This window comes from Macadamia integrifolia, chromosome 10, assembly GCF_013358625.1.
Source record: "Macadamia integrifolia cultivar HAES 741 chromosome 10, SCU_Mint_v3, whole genome shotgun sequence".
Taxonomy (NCBI): Eukaryota; Viridiplantae; Streptophyta; class Magnoliopsida; order Proteales; family Proteaceae; genus Macadamia; species Macadamia integrifolia.
Window position 1 is genome coordinate 19,936,296 of NC_056566.1, and position 24,627 is coordinate 19,960,922.

The 24,627-nt window shown below is 35.8% G+C and overlaps 4 protein-coding genes and 1 long non-coding RNA gene across 7 annotated transcripts in view; 3 read left to right on the forward strand and 2 right to left on the reverse strand.

The window, feature by feature from the left end:
• Positions 1 to 679, reverse strand: part of LOC122090995 (hydroxycinnamoyltransferase-like) — a 7,091-nt gene extending 6,412 nt beyond the window's left edge. The window contains exon 1 of the mRNA XM_042660788.1: positions 580 to 679. The gene's annotated coding sequence lies outside the window, so the exon portion shown is untranslated. The remainder of the gene's footprint in view (positions 1 to 579) is intronic.
• A 4,999-nt stretch (positions 680 to 5,678) lies between these two features.
• LOC122092110 (EPIDERMAL PATTERNING FACTOR-like protein 4) lies at positions 5,679 to 7,023 on the forward strand. 3 transcript variants are annotated; one of them, XR_006144108.1, is made up of 3 exons: positions 5,679 to 5,839; positions 6,382 to 6,532; positions 6,608 to 7,023. XR_006144108.1 is itself a non-coding variant. In XM_042662427.1 (2 exons), the coding sequence occupies exons 1-2, from the start codon at positions 6,409 to 6,411 to the stop codon at positions 6,850 to 6,852; spliced, it is 363 nt and encodes a 120-aa protein (XP_042518361.1). In that variant the 5' UTR covers positions 6,307 to 6,408; the 3' UTR covers positions 6,853 to 7,023. The 3 variants fall into 3 exon arrangements, 2 of the variants coding, with proteins under 2 accessions (XP_042518361.1, XP_042518360.1); XM_042662427.1 differs by lacking the exon at positions 5,679 to 5,839 and having other exon boundaries at positions 6,307 to 6,532; positions 6,614 to 7,023; XM_042662426.1 differs by lacking the exon at positions 5,679 to 5,839 and having other exon boundaries at positions 6,320 to 6,532.
• A 3,051-nt stretch (positions 7,024 to 10,074) lies between these two features.
• On the forward strand, positions 10,075 to 11,348 carry LOC122092146. The gene is made up of 2 exons (XR_006144121.1): positions 10,075 to 10,375; positions 10,489 to 11,348. It is a non-coding gene; the product is annotated as an uncharacterized LOC122092146 (long non-coding RNA).
• Positions 11,349 to 13,916: 2,568 nt separating this feature from the next.
• On the forward strand, positions 13,917 to 14,719 carry LOC122092051 (EPIDERMAL PATTERNING FACTOR-like protein 4). Its single transcript, XM_042662358.1, has 2 exons — positions 13,917 to 14,198; positions 14,283 to 14,719. Exons 1-2 carry the CDS (start codon positions 14,075 to 14,077, stop codon positions 14,519 to 14,521), a joined length of 363 nt encoding a protein of 120 aa, XP_042518292.1. The 5' UTR covers positions 13,917 to 14,074; the 3' UTR covers positions 14,522 to 14,719.
• Positions 14,720 to 17,478: 2,759 nt separating this feature from the next.
• Positions 17,479 to 24,627, reverse strand: part of LOC122090825 (chlorophyllase-2) — a 10,523-nt gene continuing 3,374 nt past the window's right edge. The window contains exon 2 of the mRNA XM_042660546.1: positions 17,479 to 18,251. Within this exon, the coding sequence (XP_042516480.1) occupies positions 17,574 to 18,251 (678 nt within the window). The 3' untranslated portion in view covers positions 17,479 to 17,573. The remainder of the gene's footprint in view (positions 18,252 to 24,627) is intronic.

Here is a 24,627-nt window from a genome sequence, read left to right on the forward strand (position 1 = left end):
TAAAGCACAAGCTATGAATATTAAGGTCAGGGGGGCTTTTAATACCAAACCCATCAAACCCATTAGGTTCCATCATTCAAAGATCACTCTTAGAAGATATTCTCGAATTTATGACACCAAAAAACATCCATCTTGTATCTAATAAAATCTACTCTGGCTCCATCTTCTCATCTGATGAAAACAACAGCCTATGTAGAATCTATTATAGTTTTATTTTGTCTTGGATCTTTGCATGTTTTTAATACTGCAGCACACATCACATTATATTATATTAAGAGTGGACAATTCCCAAAATAGTTACGTCCCCTTCTTTTCTCTCTGGTTGGATTGTGACCTTTGTAGGTTCTAAGAAAGCCATTGAAGGAGAATAATACAGCTAGAAAAATCCTAAACCATGCTGCTCATAGGTGTTAAAAAAAAAAAAAAAAAAAAAAAAAAAGAGCGAGAATACTCATCCAAACATATTAAGAAACACTACATTGCCGTGGATTCCTCTCTTATGCTGATTTAATGGTAAGGAATAGATCGAAATACAAGAAAAATCATAATAAAGAGAAGTGGGAGAGGAAAATAGTGTACCTGACTTTAATTTGGGTTTCAGCTTTTGGGAAGGAAGATGATCGAGTTTCTTGGAGATTTACAATGGTTGCTCTCATTTCGTGGGAAACCAGGGAGAGAAGGCAGAAATGTTGCACTATTAGGTCTTCGATTTTTGGAAATGCTCAGTTGAAATACGACAATTGTTGCATTTGGGGCTTTGATTTTGGAAAAGCAGGTATGTGAGCAAGTTGCAGCATTAGGTCTTATAATTCTAGAGCGTGGTCGAAAACTCGAAATAGGGAAAAGCACAGTTGGCTAAGTAGTGGGAAATTGAAATATGTGAGCAATAGCGATGGAGTCTAAACCGTCTCAATTCATAATACTTGAGACAGAAAATAATCCGTCGCTAAACATGGGACAGTCAGAATCTGTCTCAATTGCTACATAATTATTTTTTGTCTTTAATTGTTGATTTAGAGACAGGAAACCATCCTTCTTAACAGACATAAAATTCAATCAAAATCGAAATATGTGAGCAGTAGCGATGGAGTATAAACTATCCCAATTCATAATACTTGAGGCAGAAAATAATTCGTCCCTAAATATGCGACGGTCAAAATCTGTCTCAATTGTTACATAACTAGGGACAAAATTATTTATGTCTTTAATTGTTGATTTAGAGACAGAAAATTGTCCATCTTAACAGATATAAAATTCAATCAAAATTGAAATATATGAGCAGTAGCGATGGAGTATAAACCATCCCAATTCATAATACTTGTGACAGAAAATAATCTATCCCTAAACATGCGACAGTCAGAATCTGTCTCAATTGCTACATAACTAGTGACAGAATTATTTCTGTCTTTAATTATCGATTTAGAGACGGAAAACTGTCCATCGTAACTGATATAAAATTCAATCACAATTGCGACGGAAAAATCCGTCTCAAAAAGTGAGACGGTAAGTTATATGTCCCAATTGTGAGATATGTAGGGACAACACAATTGCAACGGAAATAATCCATCTCAAATATTGCGATGGTATAGTTTTTGTCCCAAATAGTCAAAATTTAGCGACGAATCTATATCTGTCCCAAATGATTGATTTAGGAGACAAAAAATATGTCCGTCTCTAAAAAAGTGTCGCAAATGCCCCTTTTTCTTGTAGTGGTTTGATGTATCTCTGCATTGAGAAACATTGAGAGATACTTAACTCTTAATTTTTCCATCTCAAAAGATGGATCTGATAAGAAGAAATGTTCCCAGTTATACAAGGAAAGGTGCTCTCAACTACCTTCGGTGAAAGTTGATGGTGTTAAGGGTTACAAGACCTCGATGCCAAGAAAAAAATGCAAAAGCACCCAAATCTTGAATAGCAAACTCTTTGCTCAAGGCAGCAATGGTAATGTTCACCAAGACTGGATCTCTTATCTCAATAGAAATATATAACAAATCTTTAAAGAAAACGAGCATGGATGGGGCAAAACGGGTTCACACACCAATGGCTATCATGGTCCATCTCTCACAAGCTATGGGAAAACCTCTAGTGGATATCACCGTCTATCGTAGTACTGTTGGTGCATTATAGTATGCCACCCTCACTAGACCTGATATATCATTCTCTATTAATAAGGTATGCCAGATCTTGAAGACACCAACTGATGAACATTGGCAAGCAGTCAAGCGAATCCTTCGCTAGCTTAAAGAGACCATATCAGATGGCTTATTGCTCAACAGAAATCCTACACAGTGCTTAGTTGCTTATAATGATGTTGATTGGGCAAGCTGACCCGATGACAGAAAATCAACTGGGGTTATGCCATCTTCTTAGGTGACAATTTGATTTCTTGGTCTGCTCGAAAGCAATCCACAGTAGCACGATCATCAACAGAATCTGGATATTGCACAATTGCTAACGCAACCGCTGAGCTCATCTGGTTGTCCTCATTTCTCCAAGAACTTGGCATGCCCATAAATTAGGGGGGAAACATGGCTGGGTTTTTAAAAATCCTAACCCAACCCTAGGTCCCAAAACTCAACCCAACCTTAACCCAACCCTATCGGGTTCATCCTCAGGCCCAACCCAACCGGGCTCATGGTTGGCCTGGTTGGGTCGGGTTGACCCTAGCTAGTCTTCTTAGTGGAAACACATTCCAGTAAGTATGATTCAATTCCGATTTCAATTCCAATTCTAATTCTTCAAACCACTTCGTTACCTTCAAACTCTAAAAGACATTGACCATAACTAACCCTCCGCCACCTAAATTCCTCAAAGTGCTGGCATGTGCTAAGAGTCTTAAGAGAAAGGGTCCCTTCTACTAATGAAGTTCTCTTGTCGGTTTTTTAAAAGCTTAGGAAAGCTTCATTGTCTTGTTTTAGTTACTTTCTTCATTCATACAACATGATGCAATGACATTATGGGCTGAGTTAAATCTTGGCCACAATGGAAGTCCAGGTTGAGAATTGTCGCCAAATACCCAAATGAGTCAAGCCCAACCCAAAATATTAGGCAGGTGGAGTTGTTTCCTATCAATATGTGCAATGTTTCAATGTAAGAAAAAAAAAAACTCAACATTTCCAATTCTAAATTTCAATAATTCCATTTACTACAATAGAGAACTCAAAAGTTATGCAAATTCCAATGTAAGAGAGAAACAAGACTTGTTCTTCAGCTGAAAGTTTAAAAAATTAAAATTTAATGTTTAAAAATACATTATATAGTCATATAATGCATACTAGGATGAGAAAACATTATTAGTTAAACACAATAATAATCAGGGTTAGACTCAGGGCGGGTTAAGGTCGGGCTGGGTCTTCTATGCCTCAACTTAGGCTCGGCCCGGCCCAACCCCACATAGGATTGGGTCGGGTTGGCCCTCATAGTCGGGTTAGATGGGGTTCGGGCTCAGGTCGGGTTCGGATCGTCAGGGCTAAACTTACATCCCTACCATAAACCATTCTCCCATTTTATGGTGCAACATATCTCACTGTCAACCCTCTCTTTCCTGCTCGTACTAAACACATCAAGATCAATTTCCAATTTGTTCGCCAACTTGTCTCACAAGGTCCATTGGAGGTGAAATTTATCTTCACTCAAGATCAAGTGGAAGATATCTTCACAAAACCGCTATCAACTAGCCGGTTCATCTTTCTTCGTGACAAGCTGAAGATTTGTCGAAGACCATCTTCAACTTGAGGGTGGCTGTTAAGGATTCTGTTTTTGAATTTAAATTTTGACTTTTTTCGTTCAGCAAGATGCAGAAACGGTTATGGTTGCGGTTACAATTCCTTTAATATTTATCTTCAATGTTTATCTATTGTAAATTTTCAAATTTAATTCTTATCCAATTGTAACATCTCTCCTATATTTATAATATAAAAACAGCACGTAGTCCATGGTTTGGGTAAGTGGAATTACTCAAAAAATATATATATTTCAAAATCTCTTTTTTTACTGATGGTTCTTATTCAATACTGATATGATCTGTCCATGCAGTTGTAGAGTTAGGAATTTAGTATGAACCTACAGGATTAGTCTAGTACGGAAATAAAATTTGAGTTTGGAATGCAAATTTTCAATTTGGTTTTGAATACCGTCAGTTTCAAAAACCTAAAACTGAAATCAGATATCAATTTTGGTTTTAAAGATAAGCGTCCATAGACATAACGTCAATTTTGATTGGATTCCTCTGTTTCTTAAAGAAGAAAAACTTTTGATATCTGTCTCTCCAAACCTAGATCAGCATGTAAACCCTATTTTCTTTTCTTTTTTTCTTTTTTATATTATGTTCCCATGTTTTGAATCTGATATCCCTATCCTTGATTGACCAGATATTAAGATTGATCTCAACCGATATCAATATGATATCTAAAACCACAGTGGCTAGTATTATGTATTGTATTCTGTCAAGTGGATTTATAGTTGATTGTAAAGGGCCAGAGGCCTCAAGGTAAACTGTACCTAATATATTGTGGTGAAATTTGCTGTTATACAAATTGCATGAATTTTCTTACTACTTGGGTTTGTTGGCAAAGAGATAGAATAATGAAGGGTATTTTAAAAAATATAAAAATCTAATAATGTATAAACACAAAAGGGTAAGTAAATTATTCTATTATTATCGCTACTAGTGCGTATAATAGGGAAAATTTTTTCATACATATACTGTTGCCATTGGTTTTAATTTTATATATTTTTTTTTTTGGTAAAAACAAATGAAGATTCAAATTAACTTTAAAGAATTGATTAAATACAAAATAAGTTTCACAAGACTTTACCTCTTTGTTTACTTCTAAATTCAGATTTTGAAGACATTTATTCTTTCTTACCAAAGTATAAAACATTGATTCTCTTTAAGGCTCATTAATTATCTTTTCAGTTGTTACATATTCACGTTAAATTCAGCTTTTGAAGACATTTAGGCTGTGTTTGGTAGCCAAGAAAAGAAAAGAAAAAAAATAAAATGAAAGAAAAAAGTACATTTTTTTTACTTTTTTCTTTGGGTTAAGAATTTTTCTTTGCATTTGGTATATTTTCACCCAAGAGAAGATTCCTCTTTTTAAATTCAAAATTCCTCTTGGGAATTGTGAAACTTTCTTTTGATATCTCAAAAATTTTCTTGCCAAAAACACAATAAAACATGAGAAAATATGAAAACATAATAAGACAAAAAATGAATGATTACACAATGATTTCCTATGTGTTTATCTCTTTCTTAAAATTCAAAATTTTTTGATTTTTTTTTTCTTTTCTTCTCTTGATATCCAAACATACATACTCTTTTTATTTTCTCACCATTTCTTCTTTTCTCTTTTCTTTTCTTTTCTAGATTCTTTTTTTCTTTTCTTTTCTTTTCTTTTCTTCTCTTGGCTACCAAACATAGCCTTATTCTTTCTTACCAAAATTTAAGACATTGATTCTCTTTTTTAAGGCTTGTTAAGTATCTTTTCAATTGTTACATTAATCACGTGATATCTTCTTGAAATTCCTAAGGGAATTACGTAGTCTCATTGCTTACTTCAATTTTTAAGTCTCATCTTAATATCTTTAGTTTATTCCTCATTTCATTTGTCCTATAAATAGATGGGATACGTTAGCATTTGAAAATACAGATAAGTCCCTTGAGCCATTCAATTGGGTGTTCTTTAACTTTGATTTTCTTGGGTTTTATTAGATTTTACATGTCCATTTTGTGAATGATTGTTATTAGTTTACGCACAACTCCTATAGCATTCAAAGGGTTTTAGTCGAGTGTTCTGATTGCATCATAAAGAACATCTACCATCTCCGGAACAATGTAAGTGACATGATTTGATCTATTAATTTTTTTAACAATTTTTGTTACATGTGCATGGTAATGATTGAAATTATTTTTTCATTTTTTTTTTAATTAGTATTATTCCAAAACTGGCGTGGTCGCCTATGGGAAACGGGGGGCAAGGGTGGGGTTTATAGAGAGAGAGAGAGAGAGAGAGATTCAATACTGGATCCCTATTCCCTTCGGAGTCCACACAACACCTTTGAATCAGATGTTTGCCCCGTACGAGACAATGTCCCCTCCCAAGTCCCGTCGCACCAACACGACCACGACCACACGTGTGACCCCATCACTCTTTTAAATTAAAACCCTTATTCTCGCATATATTTACAATTCAACCCCCCTTAGTGTCATTAAGATCTGCATATGTTAATGGCACTATCGTAATATTATAGATATCCAGGGCTTTATACGATAATAATATTCAGTTCTTATCTTTTAAAATCTTACCCTCCGTTACTTTGCTAACGTGCGCATAATTTTTATTTATTTTTTCTTCTTATGGTTGCTTCTTCTTATAGTCTCAGTTTTCTGTAAGAGGTTTGGCCATGGGCGTACTACGTCAACACCATCGCCGACTCTCTTCTGCAAGAACTGCCCTTGCTCTCCTCTTCTTTGTCATCGCTTCCTCTGCCATTGCCCACTCTCACTTCTCACCGATTCACCAACTGGGTAAGTAATTAAGACTTTTATAATACTCTGTTTTATCTTCTCTGTTTCTTGATGCATGTGTGTATTTTTGTTTAGGTGTAGAAAGGAAAGAGACAGAGGAGACGAAAAGGGGAAATTGGTTTCAGGTGTGGGAGAAATTTCTGATTCCGAGGAGAGTAGCTAGGCATGGATCGTCTCCGCCGACGTGCCAGTCTAAGTGTGGGAATTGTTCACCTTGTGAGGCAGTGCGTGTGCGTATCCAGACCCATTGGAAAATACTTAATGACTACTACGCTGAAGCTTGGCGTTGCAAATGTGGCAATAAGTACTTCATGCCTTGAATTGAAGAATAGATGGGAAAGAAAATAGAAAGGGCAGGGGAGGGTAGGGGATGTTATCATCATAGAGGTGTCTCTTTATCTATATCTGCTACTATGCATTTTCTTCTGGGTTTGTATGAAATAAATTTCTTTCCTGGAACATATAGCAAACATGTGGTATGCAATTTTTAACTCGAGTCTATTGTGAATTTCTGATCTCTCTCTCTCTCTCTGACTCTGTGTCTGGTGTGACTGACTTGTAGTGCTAATACAATTATTATGGGCTAGCAATGAAGGGTTATTATGAAGATGGGTTGTCTATATTCATATTCGGTTTGTCTTGGTTTAGCCTGACGCTGCGAATGTAGGGCCTTAGGTCCTGCGATTATTAAAGCAAAACCATGTTCCAATTCCATCTTACACTGCTAAAAAGAACAGGTTTTGTCTTGGGGCATGTTTGATTTTGTTTCTGCTGTTTCTGTGTCTAGAAACAGCAGAAACAAATTTCTTCATTTCTGTTCTAAGAATCAATTTTTGGAGTTAAAAAAAGTGTTTGATAAATCTGTTTATGGAAACGATTCCCGCAAAGATTGATTAAGAAGAGAGAGTTAAAAGATTCAATTTACCTGTATAATTTCAAATCTCATTATCCAATGGTCCAACCCTTCAATCCAAAGTCCAAACCAATACAAGGAAAAGAGACGAATGAAACTCAAGCTCTATTTGTAGTAAACCTTCATAACCGTAATGGCACCGATAGAGTGGGCATCTCCACCTCCATAAGCCACCCCACAGTTAGCAAAAATAGTAATGATCACATGCTCCTTCATAGTGAAGGGTCCTGGATTCAAGTTGAAGCTTCTCCTTAAAACCTAAAATTCTTTGTTGGGTCTGCTATGCTAGGATTTTACCGGCCCCCCTTCAACAAATCAGAAGGTCAAAATTCCGACCCCAAAACATATGGCTGAAACCTATGAAAGCACATCGATTTGAAGGACCAGAGCCACCCTTGGTTGTGGTCAGTAATGCTTCTGCCAATGTGTCTGAATCCCAACGAAGGACGAACAGATTTTGCCAATCATATGGCCATTATTGATGGCCAAAACCGACGACTGAAAACACGTAACACCGCCACTGATTTCTGCAAGTTTAAGGGTTTTTTTTTTTTTTTAAAGATTAAACCATATGCGAGATGAATCAGGGACTACAACCGATCTGTTGATGCCGACGAAGGATGAATAGATTTTGCTGGTCATATGGCTACTATCAATGGCCAAAACCGGCGACTGAAAACACCTAACACGGCCACCGATTTCTACAAGTTTTAAGGGGGTTTTTCTTTTTTTTTTTTTATTAAAAAATATGCACGATGAATCAGGGGCTACAACCGATCTGTTGATGCCGGGGAAGGATCATAATCATAACATAGGAAGTAGCACCCAGAAACCAAGCTTTGAATGTCATCACCGGAAGTGAAGGATCGTCCATTTTCGGTACAACCAGTGCCACCTCCTCCACCGTACAACGTCCTCTGATGCCGACAGCTCTTCATTGAGCTTCTACGCACTGATCGGTAGTTTCTCAGATGCCATGTCTGATTTGTGTTGAGAGCAACCGCTTCTGGGTAACAGGGAAGAGCCCAATTTTTTAACGAGAAGTTTCAATGGGTTGGGTAGTCAAATGAAGCATCGGTGTTTGACAATTTTTCTCTCCCAATTGTTTCAATAAACAGAAGAACAAGTCTCACTTGTTTCTCCATTCCTGTTTCCAGACATAGAAATAGGCATAAATTTCAATTTTTGTTTAAAAAAACAAGTGAAATGAAATAGAAAAATCAAACAGTTTTTAGGGTGTTTTTCTGTTTTTGAGCACAGAAAAACAAAAAAACCGTTTCTGGAAATAAAATCAAACGGCCCCTTAGTTTCTGTGGTGATTAATGCAAAACCATGTTCGAAAGTTCAGTTTACACAGCAACACAAGAACATTTTTTTTTTGGCTTCCTCACTAAAATTTCTCAGATTTGAGCTGTACAATTACAGAACTCTCTCTCTCTTATAGCAAACATGGATTGCAACTTGATGAGGGTGTTTTTGTTTTGTTGTGTTTACCTAATAGAATATGGATGAAATTTTGCTGTTACCCAAATTGCATGAATTTTCTTGTTTACATGGGCTTGTCTTCAAAGAAATAAAATCTTGAAAGATATTTTAAAAATATAAAAATCAAGTAGTGTATTTACAAACACAAAGGGTAAGTAAATTATTCCATTACCATCACTATTAATTTTTTTCCATACATATACTATTGCCCATTGGTTTTAAAACAATTTTTTTTTTTTTTTAAACAAATGAAGATTCAAATTAACTTTAAAGATTTGATTAAATACAAAATAAGTTTCACAAGACTTTACCTCTTTGTTTACTTCTAAAATCAGTTTTTGAAGACATTTATTATTTTTTACCAAAAAATAAGACATTTATTCTCTTCTCTAAGGCTCATTAATTATCTCTTCAATTGTTAGATAATTCACGTGACATCTTCTAGAAACTCCTTAGTGAATTACGTAGTCTCATTGTTTTTAAGTCTTCTCTTAATGTATTTAATTAATTTCTCCCTTCATATGTCTTATAAATAGAGACGATATTTTAGCATTTGAAAAAACAGATCAAGTCCCTTGGGGCATTCAACTGGGTATTCTTAACTTTTATTCTCTTGGATCTTGTTAGATTTTACATGTGCACTTTATGAGTAATTATTATTAGTTTACGCACAACTCCTATAGCATTCAAAGGGTTCTAGTAGTCCTATACCAAAAATTAAAAAAAATAAAAGGGTTCTAGTAGTTGACTGTTCCGATTGCACCATAGAGAACGTCTACGATCTTAAGAACAACATAAGTGACATAACTAGATCTGTCAATTTTTCTAACAATTTTTGGTGCATGTTCATGATAATTTTATGTTGGTGGGTGATTGAAAATTTTTGGAAAATTTTCTTGTACCACCCCTAAAAATGTTCATAATTTCCTGTAACCCCCAAAATTTGAAAAAATATTTCATACATCCCTCAAATTCATAAGAAAAGTTCTAATGAATCCATTTTGTTAGAATAAAATCGTCATGTGGTGATGTCAGAACTCTACTATTATCTAAATGGCCAAACTACCCTTGTGGGGAAGTAAACTTACCGTTATACCTTTCACCTTAAAACCCCTAAATTGGTAAAGTGCCTTACTTTGTCTGAACCTTGAACCTAAAACTCCATCTCTGCTCCAACTACCTGCAAAGAAAGAGGAAGAGGAAGAAGAAGCTTCGACTAATGATTCTAGACGTTGAATGCTTGGATCTCTCTTCCATGATCCGAAACTTTCTAGTTCATTTGTCCTCTCCTGCAAAGTTTTCATGAATGTATGTTTAGGGTTTGGATCACACTCAAACTCAAGAGCCAAATCCAATACGTTCATTGCTTCAGAAGGGATCGGCTTGTGGAAGGTCTTGGTGTCTAATGGAGTCCACCCATGTCTAATCAAGTTGCAACTCTGCAGGTATGCGTTGGTTGCCAGTGTCACATCTTCCAAATTATACACTCAAATTCCATCCCTCGAGTACTGAGGAGGTTCCTCTCTTATAATTCTGCTACCACTTTTGTTGGGGGCAGGAATTAGATTGATTCGTATCTTTTGAGGAGGGATTACAACCTGTCTGTGGATCGTCTCTTGGAACTTGGGTCGGTGGCCGACGTCCTCAGGGGTGCTTCGATGGAGACGATGGCGAGCGAAATCCTTGGTTTTCATGGAATCAAGAAGCCTAGATGGATTGGTAGGAGGATCACACTCAAACTGAAGAGCCAAATCCAATACGTTCATTGCTTCAGAAGGGATCGGCTTGTGGAAGGTCTTGGTGTCTAATGGAGTCCACCCATGTCTAATCAAGTTGCAACTCTGCAGGTATGCGTTGGTTGCCAGTGTCACATCTTCCAAATTATACACTCAAATTCCATCCCTCGAGTACTGAGGAGGTTCCTCTCTTATAATTCTGCTACCACTTTTGTTGGGGGCAGGAATTAGATTGATTCGTATCTTTTGAGGAGGGATTACAACCTGTCTGTGGATCGTCTCTTGGAACTTGGGTCGGTGGCCGACGTCCTCAGGGGTGCTTCGATGGAGACGATGGCGAGCGAAATCCTTGGTTTTCATGGAATCAAGAAGCCTAGATGGATTGGTAGGAGCAACTGGGATGATTGGTGGCTTTCAAAGGATCAAGTCCAATATGCTTGTGTTGATGCTCATCTTTCCTTTGAGATTGGAAAGAAATTAAATGTATGGTCCGTACCATTGTGAGCTACAGATATTGCTTTTAGGGTTTTATTTTTTTGATCTTTCTGTTTAAGGTTTAGGAATGATGAACCCCAGTACAAGTTTAGAATCTTGAGATATGAGTATAGAATGGATTGAAATGTGTAATTTGAATCATGCAAATAGAATGGCCTATATTAGCTGTGGAGATTTTCTGAGTTTACTTACGTCAGTTTCTATTGCAGAAAGTTTGTTGCGAATCCATTATTTTGCGACCACATTTGATGATTATAGATGGATAAATAATATATCTCCTCTAATATATTCAAGAACTTAATTTATTGGTACTTGAGCGATGGATTTTGTAGATCCACTTTCTCAAAACTTTCTGTCTCATTTATTTTGTTCTTTTAGAGGTTGGGTAGAAAGTAAAAAAAATCTTTTCACACTTTAAATTAACAATGTTACACATTAGGGGTGCAATGGACATTATTTTTAATTTGTGGGGTTACAAGAAATTATGAATGATGAGCACATTCATGTGTGAAATCTAGGGTAGTAAAATATGCATTTTACATATTTAGAATGAAGCTACCTTGGGTTTTACTCTCTTTTTGTAGGTTTTATATTTTTAAAGCCTTAAGGACTATCGGGCACTATATCTCCAATTTTACACGTAAAGAGGTCCTATTTCTTTTCATGGTTGCGAAGATGATGAAATTCTGAGCAAGATGGACGTGTTCAATTAAAAGTACACATTCGTTTGGTCACCCGTACAAATGATTATTCTTTTCGGGTCAGAAAAAGAATAATGGATTAGAACTGAACTGAGATGCAGAACCAGCCCATTTGCAGTTGTCCTAGAGGTACAAGGAATATTCCAAATGCCAACAAGGATCGATGGACCACATCCTTAAGTGATTGAAGATTCATTTTTGGTAACAACAACTACCTAGTGTAGTTGGTGAGTTTTTTTTAGAGAATTTTGTTGAAGATTTCCTGTTTTTCACTCACTTAAAGCACTAAGGGCATGGAGGGGATTTCCACATCAAATTAGAAGCAAGCAAAATCGTGGAAGCAAGAAGAGAAGAAAAAAAAGGGAGAAATAGAGATTGTCCAAATCTTCTCTCTCCTCCACATCATCACCAAAATATTATCCAAATCACACAAAGCAAGAAGAAAATCATCCCTTGGAGAGAGAAAAAGAAGAAAAAAAAATTAGGAAAAAAAAAGGAAAGAAAATAAGCAAAAAAAAATTATAGGAAATTTATTTCTCTCTTCTCTCTCCTCCATCTTAGCACTTTTGGACTCAAAAGATCTCACAATCAATTGTGGGTTTCTCTCTTTTAGGAAAGAGAAATTTGTTACCCTATCTCCCCATTCCCTATAAATACAACTCATGTAAGAGGAGGGGAGACAATTCATTCTTCTTCTAATTTTTTTTAGTTGCTCTCTCTTTCTCTTGCTCTCTCTTTAGTTTTAGTTCTTCTCTATCTTTTCTTTAATCACTTTTGTAATAGCTTTTTTTATTTCAATTAATGCAAGCACTCTTTTATTTTTATTCAGCCCTTTTATGTTTATGATTTATGCAATTGAGTTGTAATTTTTTTAAGTTATAGTTCTAGGCTTAGATCTAGGTGACAAGATCACGAGCCGTGGAGCAATTTTTTTTTTTCAAGTTCAAGCATTGATTCAAGTAAGTAGGCTCATTCAGTAGTCTTTTCTCCCCCCTCTCATTCCTTCTTCTGACTACCCTTTCTTTCTTAATTTAGGATTTTTATTTTCAGTCATTACATTATTGCTATCCCTTTCCCCCAAGGTTCATGACTAGTGTATGTGTTGGCTTTGCCTCTCCTAGCCATAGAACCATCAATTTATTGCTTTTATTTTAATTGTCTCCCTTTCCCTAAAGCCAAGTAAAGTAACCCTTGTAAGAGTGACTCTCTAGTCAAGTAGGGAAGCTCATATTATGATGCATCCCTCGGGCTAAGTAGAGAAACCTACTTGTGAGTCTCTCTAGCTTTATCCCTTTTCTTTTACTTTATTTTTATTTCAATATTTTTTTTCTTTTATTTATTTAGTTATTTATTTTAATTGCGTGGATTGTTTATTTTCAGTTATTTATTTATTTAATTTTAATTTCGTGACTTGCGTCTTTAAATTCTTAAATTACGAATGGTTAGGACGTTATTTTAGATACATATATTTACGACGGTAATTAAAATTAGATCACAACCATTAATCGGTTCACTTTTGTATTATTAAAATAAATAAAAAATAAAATAAAATGACTGCTCTCCCTTTGTTCGATTCGTAACTACACTGATCTGCACGCTTACGGTTACATTTTAAATCTCAAACAATGAACATATTTAAAAGTGATACATAAAAATTTCTAAATTATTATTATTATTATTTTTTTTTTAACTAGGAGCGGGGTTTAGAGAGAGAGAGAGAGAGAGAGAGAGTCAATAATGGACCCCTCTTCCCTTCGCAGTCCACGATCCATAGTCCATAGTTCATAGTTCACACACCTTTGAATCAGATGTTTGCGCCGTACGAGACACTGTCCCCTCCCAAGTCCCGTCGCACCCACACGACCGCGACCACACGTGTGATGCCATCACTCTTTTAAATTATAACCCTTATTTTTCAAAATATTTACAATTCGACACCCTATTGTCTTGTATCTCAATGGTGCTATCGTAATATTAAAGATATCCAGGGCTTTATACGATCATCACATTCGGTTCTTAGTGTCTTTGATTTGACCTTATTTACGTTTTGCGATATCTCAAATCTCTTTTTCCGAATCTTTTAAAATCCTATCCTCCTCTACTTTGCTAACGTGCGCATATAATTTATTTATTTTTATTATTTTTTCATTGTTGCTCCCTTCTTCTTATGGTTTCCTCTTTTTAGGCTCAGTTTTCTATAAGAGGTTTGGCCATGGGCGTACTACGTCATCACCATCGCCGACTCTCCTCTGCAAGAACTGCCCTTGCCCTAATCTTCTTTGCCATCGCTTCCTCTGCCATTGCCCACTCTCACCTCTCACAGATTCACCAACTGGGTAAGTAATAAAGACCTTAACTGTAATACTCTGTTTTATCTTCTCTGTTTCTTGATGCATGTCTGTATTTTTGTTTCGGAGTAGTAAGGAAAGAGACAGAGGAGACGAAAAGGGGAAATTGGTTGCAGGTGAGGGAGCAATTTCTGATTCAAAGGAGATTATCTGGGCCTGGATCGTCTCCACCGACGTGCCGGTCTAAGTGTGGGAAGTGTTCACCTTGTAAGGCAGTGCGTGTGCCTATCCAGCCTGATCGGAAAATACTTCTTGAGTACTACCCTGAAGCTTGGCGTTGCAAATGTGGCAATAAGTACTTCATGCCTTGAATTGAAGAACAGATGGGAAAGAAAAAAGAAAGGGCAGAGAGGGTAGGGGGTGTAATCATCATAGAAGTATCTCTTTTTCCATATCTGTTACTATGCATTTTCTTCTGTTGTATGTATGAAACAAATTTCTTTCCTGGAACATATAGCAAACATGGGGTATGCACTTTTTAACTCAGTTTATTGTAAATTTTTGACTTCTCTCTCTCTCTCTCTCTCTCTCTCTCTCTCTCTCTCGTCCGACTCTGTGTCTGGTGTGACTGACTCTGCATGTGTGAAGGGTGGTCTTATGTTTCTGACTTGTCGTGTTGATGCAATTATTATGGGATAGCAATGAAGGGTTATTAAGAAGATGGGTTGTCTCTATTCATATTCAATTTGTCTTGGTTTAGCCTGACATTGCGAATGTAGGGCCTTGGTTCCTGCGATTATTAAAGCAAAACCTTGTTCAGATTCCATCTTATACTGCAAACAAGAACAGGTTTTTTCTTAGTTTATGTGGTGATTAATTTGTTCCTCACTAAAATTTCTCAGATTTGAGCTGTACAATTACAGGACTCTCTCTCTCTCATAGCAAAAATGGGTTGGGACTTTATGAGGGTGTTTTTGTTTTGTTGTGTTTGCCTTTTCGAAGTTTTCATCACCTGCTATGAGGACCTGAGGTTTCCTTTTCTTCTGGGTGTATGTGTTCACTGTTTTGTTGCAGATACTCAAATGTGATGGGTCTCAGTGGGCTTGTTTTACGGAATTCTCTGTTGCTGGTTTTTCTTTATTTCAGAGCTGTAACTTTTTGCGTTTTCCTATTTTACACGTATGCCATTATTTCTGATTCTCTTTTGAATTCAGATCACACCCAGTAGCTCTGTAATTTGTAGCTTGGCAAAACTCTGTTTTGACTGAGGATCACATTTAGATCACACCCATTAGTTCTGTAATCACACCTAGTAGTTCTTTAATTCCCTTTTGCAGTTAAAACTCTTACCTTTTCTGAAAGATTACATCGACCCACTTCGACTGTTTTAACAGAGTTGGGTCTTAATAATCCGTTCAAGCTTATCAACCATGTATATGGTTCTAAAAGCCAAAACCACAGTTGGATTGAGATTAATAATTGCGGAGGGTCCTCCGGGTTCTTCCAATCCACTCGCCCTTGTATGCCTTAGAAGTACAAATATGCGCAAGGGAACACACTGAGACACGGAGGTACAAGCCTTTCTTTTCATCTTGGTTATAAATATAATTTACAGAGGATGTGGGTGGATTAGACGTGGGTGGTGGTGGTGAAGGGATGGCATGGGTTGCAGTGGCAGGGCAAGTGGTGGGTGTGGGGTTCAATCAGAGTCTTACCTTACCTTACCCCTACCGGCCAAGACTCCAAATCAGGGATGGAGGAAGATGGATGGGATCGGTAACTCATCCCTACTCATTAAGAAGGGGGCATAGGCATGGTCATGTGTTGAATGAATCGGGATGTTGAGAAGGAAATGATGTTGATTTGACAAATTGTCGTTTTTGCCTGTTTACTTTATCAGGTGGGTTTGGGTTGTCATTCTTTACGATAGATAACTCTCATTAGTCTCCATCCAAAAAAAAAATTATGTATTTTCTACCATGGTTGTATGATTGTTGGTATGCAGAAGATAAAATGGTTCTTGAATAGTCTTCATGATTGAATGGGAAAGCACATTTTAGAAAAGAAAAGAAAAATTTTGAATTTGAGGACAGAGAAGCACATAAAAATCATCATGCAAACTTTCTTTTTTGTCTTATCATGTCTTTTGCATTATTTTTTTTTTTATTCTTTTTCTTGTTTGCCAAACATGGTCTTAAGCATTCATAGAAACACAATTTTTTGTTTCCATGTTTTTGGCTTTTGGAAAGGATGGGAAAAGGCTGAGCACCTTGTTGGCGGTGTCTAGTTTGTGTTAGTCTCTCTCTTCCTCCCCTTTAGAATTGACCTCCCATTCCTTTCACCTCTCTTATTGTGAGCATGATTATGGATTGGTAAGCGATCAACCGAATAGAAGCGTGTCCATAATTACTTAAATGGTCATGTGGGGTCTTATATTGGTAGGAATCAATTAAGCTCAATCAAAACCGATCGAGCCCAACCAATTGACACTCTTTTCGCAAGGGTGAAAGCTTTTTCAGCTTTGTTTATTTATTCTTCATACTTGACAATTATATAAGGCCAAAAGAATGTTCGCTGGTTGTGCGTCCTTGCACCAATGTGGAGGCCAATAAAGAATTGCTCATGGTCGTGAATAGGGAGTGTAGGCGTAATTTTGTTACCCTCTATGTTTGGGCATAGGGGTCATATACGATTAAAGAGTTTTCCCATTATTTAATTTTGGACTAAAGTTGATATGTAGCCCCAACGACGGGTTTATTTAGCCATGACCAAACCAATGTAATCTACCCAGTTACTTTTAAAATTGTAAGCCCATTGCCCATATTGCATTCAAAATCCCCTGACCAAATGGTGGTAAACTAAAGAGCATTGTTAAGGCTCCTCCAGGATGAGGTCATTACTCGATACTCCCCTCTCCAGCCCATGGATCCTCTCCACGCTGGAGACATCCGACGCTTAACGACACTTGGGGTGCATTCCCGGGTATTGCCAACCATCCGATGCTCATTAGACAGCGTTGGAGAAGATCCACACTCTCTCCCCATTGCCAATCCAAAATCTCAGTTTCCCACATTTCTATTGTTTATGAACAATTCCTCTTCTATAGCAATCCCAATTTTTTTTTTAGCAACTTCACTCATCATCAGTTTCAAACCATCAAGTCTATTAGATTATACTTAATAACTCAAATTTAAAAATAAAATCTAATTAATTACAAAGGGAAAAAACTGTAATGTTTTTTCTTGATGGGCTAGTATCGAGTCATTGTATAAAGAGCGAAACAGACAAGACCGACAAGGAAAAAAAAGAGTGCTTGAGCAATTTTTCAACAAACGATGTAGATCTAGGTATGGTCTAATCGAATATTTATTATAATATTATCTATGTTCTTTGATCCGACATATTGATACAATGTAAAATTTCTCATACAAGGAACTTAACAGTTTGAAGCGCCACAGGTACTCCAATTTCTTTGCCTCCCCTTATAGCCATCAAGTCAGTGTGATCACCTTCTAAATAAGCTTTCATAAACGCAACCACCACTCCTCCCACAAATCTCCTCATGGGTTCCCTTGCCTTTCCATTTTTACAAAAACAATAAGTAGCTTTCCCTTTGAATCCCTTAGTGTCATCATCAAGCATGTCTACATGACCATAGTCTTTCACAACAAAATAACTCACCGGTGCACGGCACTCATTGAAGAAATCTTCATGGTTGACACCTTTGGGAGCACAAGGAGGGAAGAGAGGGTTCTTCTTCACTTCTCCTAAACCAGAGCCGACGACTAACACGGCCATATCGAGATCGAAAGAGCGAGGGACGTAGGTGAGTACCGGAGGTGGAGTTTGCTTCCCTTTGTCCATGCCATCCACGGGGTCTATACCCATTAAGGCTGAAAACTTTAGTGAAGTAGTGGTGTATCCAAGAGCAAGAGCAAAGGCAGCCTTGCCACCACGGCTGTGGCCGGCGAGTCCAAGCTTAGTTAGACTTGGCCTTACATCTGGTGGAAGCACGTATTGTAGCCCAGCTGATAACCAATCTGTTATTGCTGCCGCAGCCTTGATCTCCTCACTGGTGTCTGGTCCGGCCACAGTGTATAACTATAGGTGCCCAAGCGAAATGAATGTCAATACTACCAAAATTACAATGTTGAGAAGAAAAGACATATTTCTATGGAAAACTACATGATTACCCACTTTTGGGTTTGTTTTTACAAATTTTTCCAACTTATGTTTCAATTAACAAAACTACCCAAAACAGTACCCTCTCTCACCACATATATTTTTTTGACATTTTTACCCCTTACTTTCATTTCCTTCTCTTGCCATCATTGGCTACTACCAAGTTGGCACCTTCAAGATACTCGGCGCCACCCATGCGCCCAAGTCCGAGTCCTCACCCTTCCATCCCTGTTGTCTCTGCTATGCAGTCTCCACAAGTGTGCTGCCCATTGGTACATCGTGAACCACCGCGTGAATATTCACGTACATGAATGTACGTGAACGATCTTGGTCTGTGGATATGGCACCTATTAAATGAGGAGAGAGAAAATATATGTCATATCCACGGAACAAGGTCGTTCACATACATTCACGTACGTGAATATTCCCTGCTCTCTGACATCTATGCCTGTAACAGCATCCTCTTCCCCCATTGTGGCAAGAATTTCGGCAATCAAATAGCACAGAGATTGTAAAGAATGAAAGGTGCAATCTCATTACTGAAGGAAAGTATTCGCGGAAGCGATTTGGATCGTCATACCGGTAGGGTCGACGATTCAATATTTAATTAATAAGAGAGTTTTGATCATTACCTGAAACTCCACAAGTGCAGAGCCTCCACACGATCTTAGCCCTTTCACAGAGAGTCCTTCCCACACATACAACTTTGCGTTCCCTTGGATCGAAGCTCTCCTCCACAATAATCAGGGTTTTCATAAAACTCTAATCATCATACTTGATCACTCAGGCTATGTTTGGTAGCCAAGAGAATAAAAGAAAAGAAAAAAAAATCTAGAAAAGAAAAAAAAAAAAGAGAGAAGAAATGGTGAGAAAAAAAAATGTATGTTTGGTTACCAAGAGAAGAAAAGAAAAAAATTCAAAAAAAATTGAATTTTAAGAGAGAGATAGACACATAGGAAATCATTGTGTAATCATTATTTTTTGTCTTATTATGTTTTCATATTTTCTCATGTTTTCTTATATTTTTGGCAAGAAAATTTTTGAGGGAGCAAAAGAAAATTTTACAATTCCCAAGGAGAATTTTGAATTTGAAAAGGGGGAATCTTCTCTTGGGTGAAAACATACCAAGTGCAAAGAAAAATTCTTAACCCAAGGAAAAAAGTACAAAAAAGTGTACCTTTTTCTTTTCTTTTCTTTTCTTCTCTTGGCTACCAAACACAGCCTCAAAGAGGAAGAGATAGATGGGACAAGCATTTTCTAGAAGAGGGTGAGAACCGTTAAAACTGTTCTCTCATCAATAACTTGTTTTAGTTTAGTCAATCTTATACATTCTTGGCTAATCGGAATCTCCTATTGATTAGTGTTTTAGTAACGTCCAACTAAGTAATGAGTTTCCTATTTAGAGCCAACAACTAAACCAAAACAATCTTATCATATAAGATATAATCAAATTTATTAGGAAAATAAATAATTATAAAATTCTTTTCCTACCAATAGGAAAATAAATAATAAAAAATTCTTTTTCCTAACAATCTCCTCCATCCTAATATGAGATCTCATCTCTTATGAGGATCCAAAATCTTAGATCACAAAAAGAATTTATGACCATTAAAATGTTGTACATATAGGTTGAACTTATAGGAAAGGGGTAGGATCCCATTGGGATTCCACCTAGCATGTTATGCATCTTAACAATACTGTATTCATAATACAGAGTTAATCAACACATGTGATGCTTGGTAGGTGTAACAATCATTACTCAATTTAAGTGAATTATTACGCATTAGTCCCTCCACAATACAATATCACATTATAGACTATAGGGCATGTATATACTGTCATATCCCCAGTCTACAGAAAATTTTTCAGAGATTCTGTAATTCTGATTGGACCAAAGAAAATATTTTTCAAAATTATTTACGAAAATAAATATTAATAAATAATATTAATTTTAAAAAACTTTGTAAACTATTTACAAAAATAACACCGATACCAGATTTATGTCCAATCAAGTATAGTCATTCTCACTCCTTGATATTCTCCTAATAAGGGTAGTGGATTCCTTATTAAGAATTTCTTTCGAATGCGACCAAACAATACGAATCCAGTATACCAATATATAGTCAGGGTGACTTCAACCGTTGGTGCACCAAAATTCACGATGTGTGATTACATCGATAAGAACCCCTCAGGTCAAAGGATCGACCGTACACTACTCAAGAGAATTTGGTTTCAAATCAGCAGATAGTAATACATACTTAAAATTTTCTTGTATGATCCGATTCAATGTACACAGTGTATGTACACTCGCACTTGTGCCCTGGAATCTCTATTCTTAGGTACCCACAGTACGACGACCATTTACACAGGATATCCAGTCCCGTCCCTAGTCGTGAACAGTTTTAAGTTAAAATCCAAGGACTTACAAAGGCCCGTTATTAAATCATGCAAATTAATTTATATAATTTTCATATAAATATGGATTGATGATGAAACATTTTCAACAAACTCCTACTTGTACATCAAAGCCATCAAGTTGTCTTACATGTTCTCAACATATTCACATCCTAATCAAGTATTTCATCTCATTTGTCAACTGCCTTTGCATTTAAGCTAAACAGTCATATACCTTAAGAAATTATAGAATAAGCTTTCGCACATTCTATTATTCAAAAGGCTCCTTAGGTATAAATTTAGATGAATACTTATTCAAAATAAATACTGTTATTTTAAAAGTACAATGCTAATAAAACAATTGTCAAACATTGTTTTACAATGCCCAATTCAATCTTTTTATTACATCATACAATATGATGTCTCCGAGTATCTCAATTAGAGTTCTTATACTAATTTAGATAATCCAAAGAATATATGATAAATACTCTCACTTGATCTAATCAAGAGGTAACACTCATACGTTTATTAGGTAGAGTATTTATTGGATAATCTACATTAATATAAATTAACTTCAAAACACAAATACCTCTATAGCCATTTTTAGAACAAGACTTAGTCATATGTCCTCATAAATAGGACTTATAAGTTGATATAGGATTTTTCTTCAAATATTCTAAAGGCTTATCACTCCCAACTTATAAATTCTATTAACTCTATACAGCCTTACAACAAGCGTCAAAAGTGTGAAATTAATTAGAACACACATAATTTTTTTTTTTAACCATATCATGGTAACTGCTCTAGTCCCGGTTAAAAGATGATTTTTAGTTTTCATAAAACATTCTTATCATATTTAAATCATACAATTAGTTTATAAACATCTATGAGGAACCGGAGTCCATACATATCATACAGTTGTTGGTCATACAAACATAGTATATTTAAACAGGACAAGTGTTTCATGAAAAATTTCATCCAGCTACTTTCATAAGGTGGCTAGATAAAACTGACAATTCTTTGTATCATTCTTTCCCACATTACTTGACACATAGATCACACTCATGCATCCTTCTTGTTTTAACCATTAGGCATTAAACATGAAGAGAAAATTACAAACATCAGTACAATTGCCATGTCTTTTCATAAGCAAGAGTTTCCACTAATTACATTAAATGAAGTCGGTGACATGGTTAAAACATTAAAATAAGCATCCATGATTATCTTAAGGAATTCTAATCTCATAGAGTGATCTATCAGTATTATGACATAGTCAAGGATTAGAAAACCTTAAGTCATATTGAGTAATATGATAGACCTTAGTTGACGATCAATGAGTATCTTTAGTTTATTCATCAAACATCTCCTCAACATCTTCATCATGTCTATAACCCTTGGTAATTATAAAAGCTATCATAGAGTCAACTAGAGAAAGAGTATTATCTCTTAGGATAAACAAATTTATTCACATACAAGCATGAGTAAATAGTTTTGTCTATTCCAAACAATTAGATCAGACAAATGGTAAATATTATAATAATTAGTGGATTAGTGATGATAAAATGGACAATATTGTATAATTAATTTGTAGATACATACCATTGAATACAAGTGGACGAATGCTAATTAATGGTTTCTTATACCTTAAGCTTACCTCAAAGCTTTGGGGTGTGAATTGAAATAATTCAACCCTTACATGCACAACTTAGCCTGTCGGAGTTCATTGTACACGTGTTGATTGACTGGACTAGTTTTATCCATCACAAAGACTTCCATTAACTTTGACCACCTGAGTACCATGTCTATTCCTATCAACTGACACATACTCAGGTCAAGTGTATACCCATCGTCTCAGAGTAAATCATGGCATCATGAGTTAGTGTCTACTATCGCAGTACACCTCTCACTAATCACGTCCTCTACTTATCACATAGAAGATGAGTGTAGATCGTTCATTGATCAATCACAAGTATTATCCTATCGACATTTATCATAATTGACCTATGAAACCTCTACCCTTATCGACCATGGAAGGCCATGAGAATCTCACCAGTTAGAGTTTCTCATATCACACTTGCTTCATAATGAGGGGAACAGGAACGCATAGACATAGATAATCATATAGATATACATTCAATGCATTGTCATACATTGCATTGTATGTATTTAAACTAACTTCACATCACATGTAATAAAACAAGCATTTATGTTAAACAATTGAAATAAGCATCACATGTAAATTATTAACTATAGTGGTTATGATTATGTTATTACCAAAAAAAAAAAAACTATAGTGGTTATGGGATGGCATCCAGAGTCAAATTGACTTTACATCTCATGCAAGTCAGCTTGATTCCAAGATGGGTGAGAGTAATATAGCCTCACTAGCTACTCCCACTCTACTTAAGTTAAGTGATAATGTAAATGCAAGTTACATAAAAATAACTATTACATTAGAAATAATAAAATAAAAACATTTGATTTTGATCTTGGCCGCTTCCTTCAAGCAATCAACACCTCCGATCAACCCTTAATCAACTTCTCCGATCATCTTACGATTATAGTCATCAATTTTCTCTCAATCATCACATGATAAAATAAAATCCTAATTATATTTTACGCTTTCTTTATTAAAGAAATCTTGAAAAATCAACCCACCAATTGGGCTGCCCAAGGGGAGTACATCAGTTTATAAAAAAGAACGGAGGAGAGAGAGAGTAAACAGATGAATTTTAAAATCACATATATACGTGTCATCCACATAAAAATCCATCAACATGGTTCATTTTAAATCTCATAACCACTGACGAATGTATGCATTTGATCCTTTCATTTCATTTATGTGAAAATAAAGATTTACAAAATCATATTTTAAATTGCTAACTTTTGACAATTCTTTCGCATATGTACATCTCATGTACATAAAAATATTACACCCCTAAAATCAAATATTAAATCATATTTAATTATACGGGTTCAGGGGACTATGGGTCCACTAAGGTTTTAAGAAACTCAAAGAATATATAAATGTATAAATTAGCTTAATGGGCATTATTTTCTGAAAATAGTACTTAACACTTTAAGTTACAAGCTTATTTGGGCTTTATGTACAATATAATATTCTTGGCCCATGGTACAACCCACTCCACATATGTACACTCTATTTCACTAACATTTAGTAACATAGACTATTACATCTCATGTAATAAAGCATGAAAGTCCATCAAAATGCACAAATTTTAACTTTCACATAATACCATATTATGTGGGTCCCACCTAAGTCAAACTAAAGTATTCATAACTCATTGAAAAATTAATTTTACAAATAGGATTTTAAGCATTGACCTCCAACATTAAAATTTTAATGTTATAAGGTAAATTTAAATATTGTAGGTGGGTCCCACAAGTAGGGCCACACCACAAGGGGTCAAGGTACCAAAAAGGGTTCTATTTTAACTTCTTAAAACAAAAAAATCAAAAATTAAGTTCAGAACTAGTTTCAAGAAACAAGTTAAATAATAAAAAAAATGGACTTAAAACATTGGGTTGTACCAACTTGAGTTGGGTTAGCCTAATATAGATTTTAGGAAAAGAACCAACTCAAAGAGTTACAAAACAATGTTAGTTTGTAAGCTCATTACCATAAATTAAACACATTCAGACTTTAAAATACATTAGACCCATTTGGGCTCTATAACTTAAAAACATTCAGTGAAAAATTATCAGGCTCATATGAGCTTAGAAACTTAAAAGCATCAAGTTAAAATATATTAGGCCCAAGAGTTGCATATCATATATGCATAAAACCCAATCCAAAAGCCCATATAAGTTTTTTTTTTTTTTTTTTTTAACAAAATTGGAACGACGGAATTACCTTTTGTTGTTCCTTGTTCCGTAAATT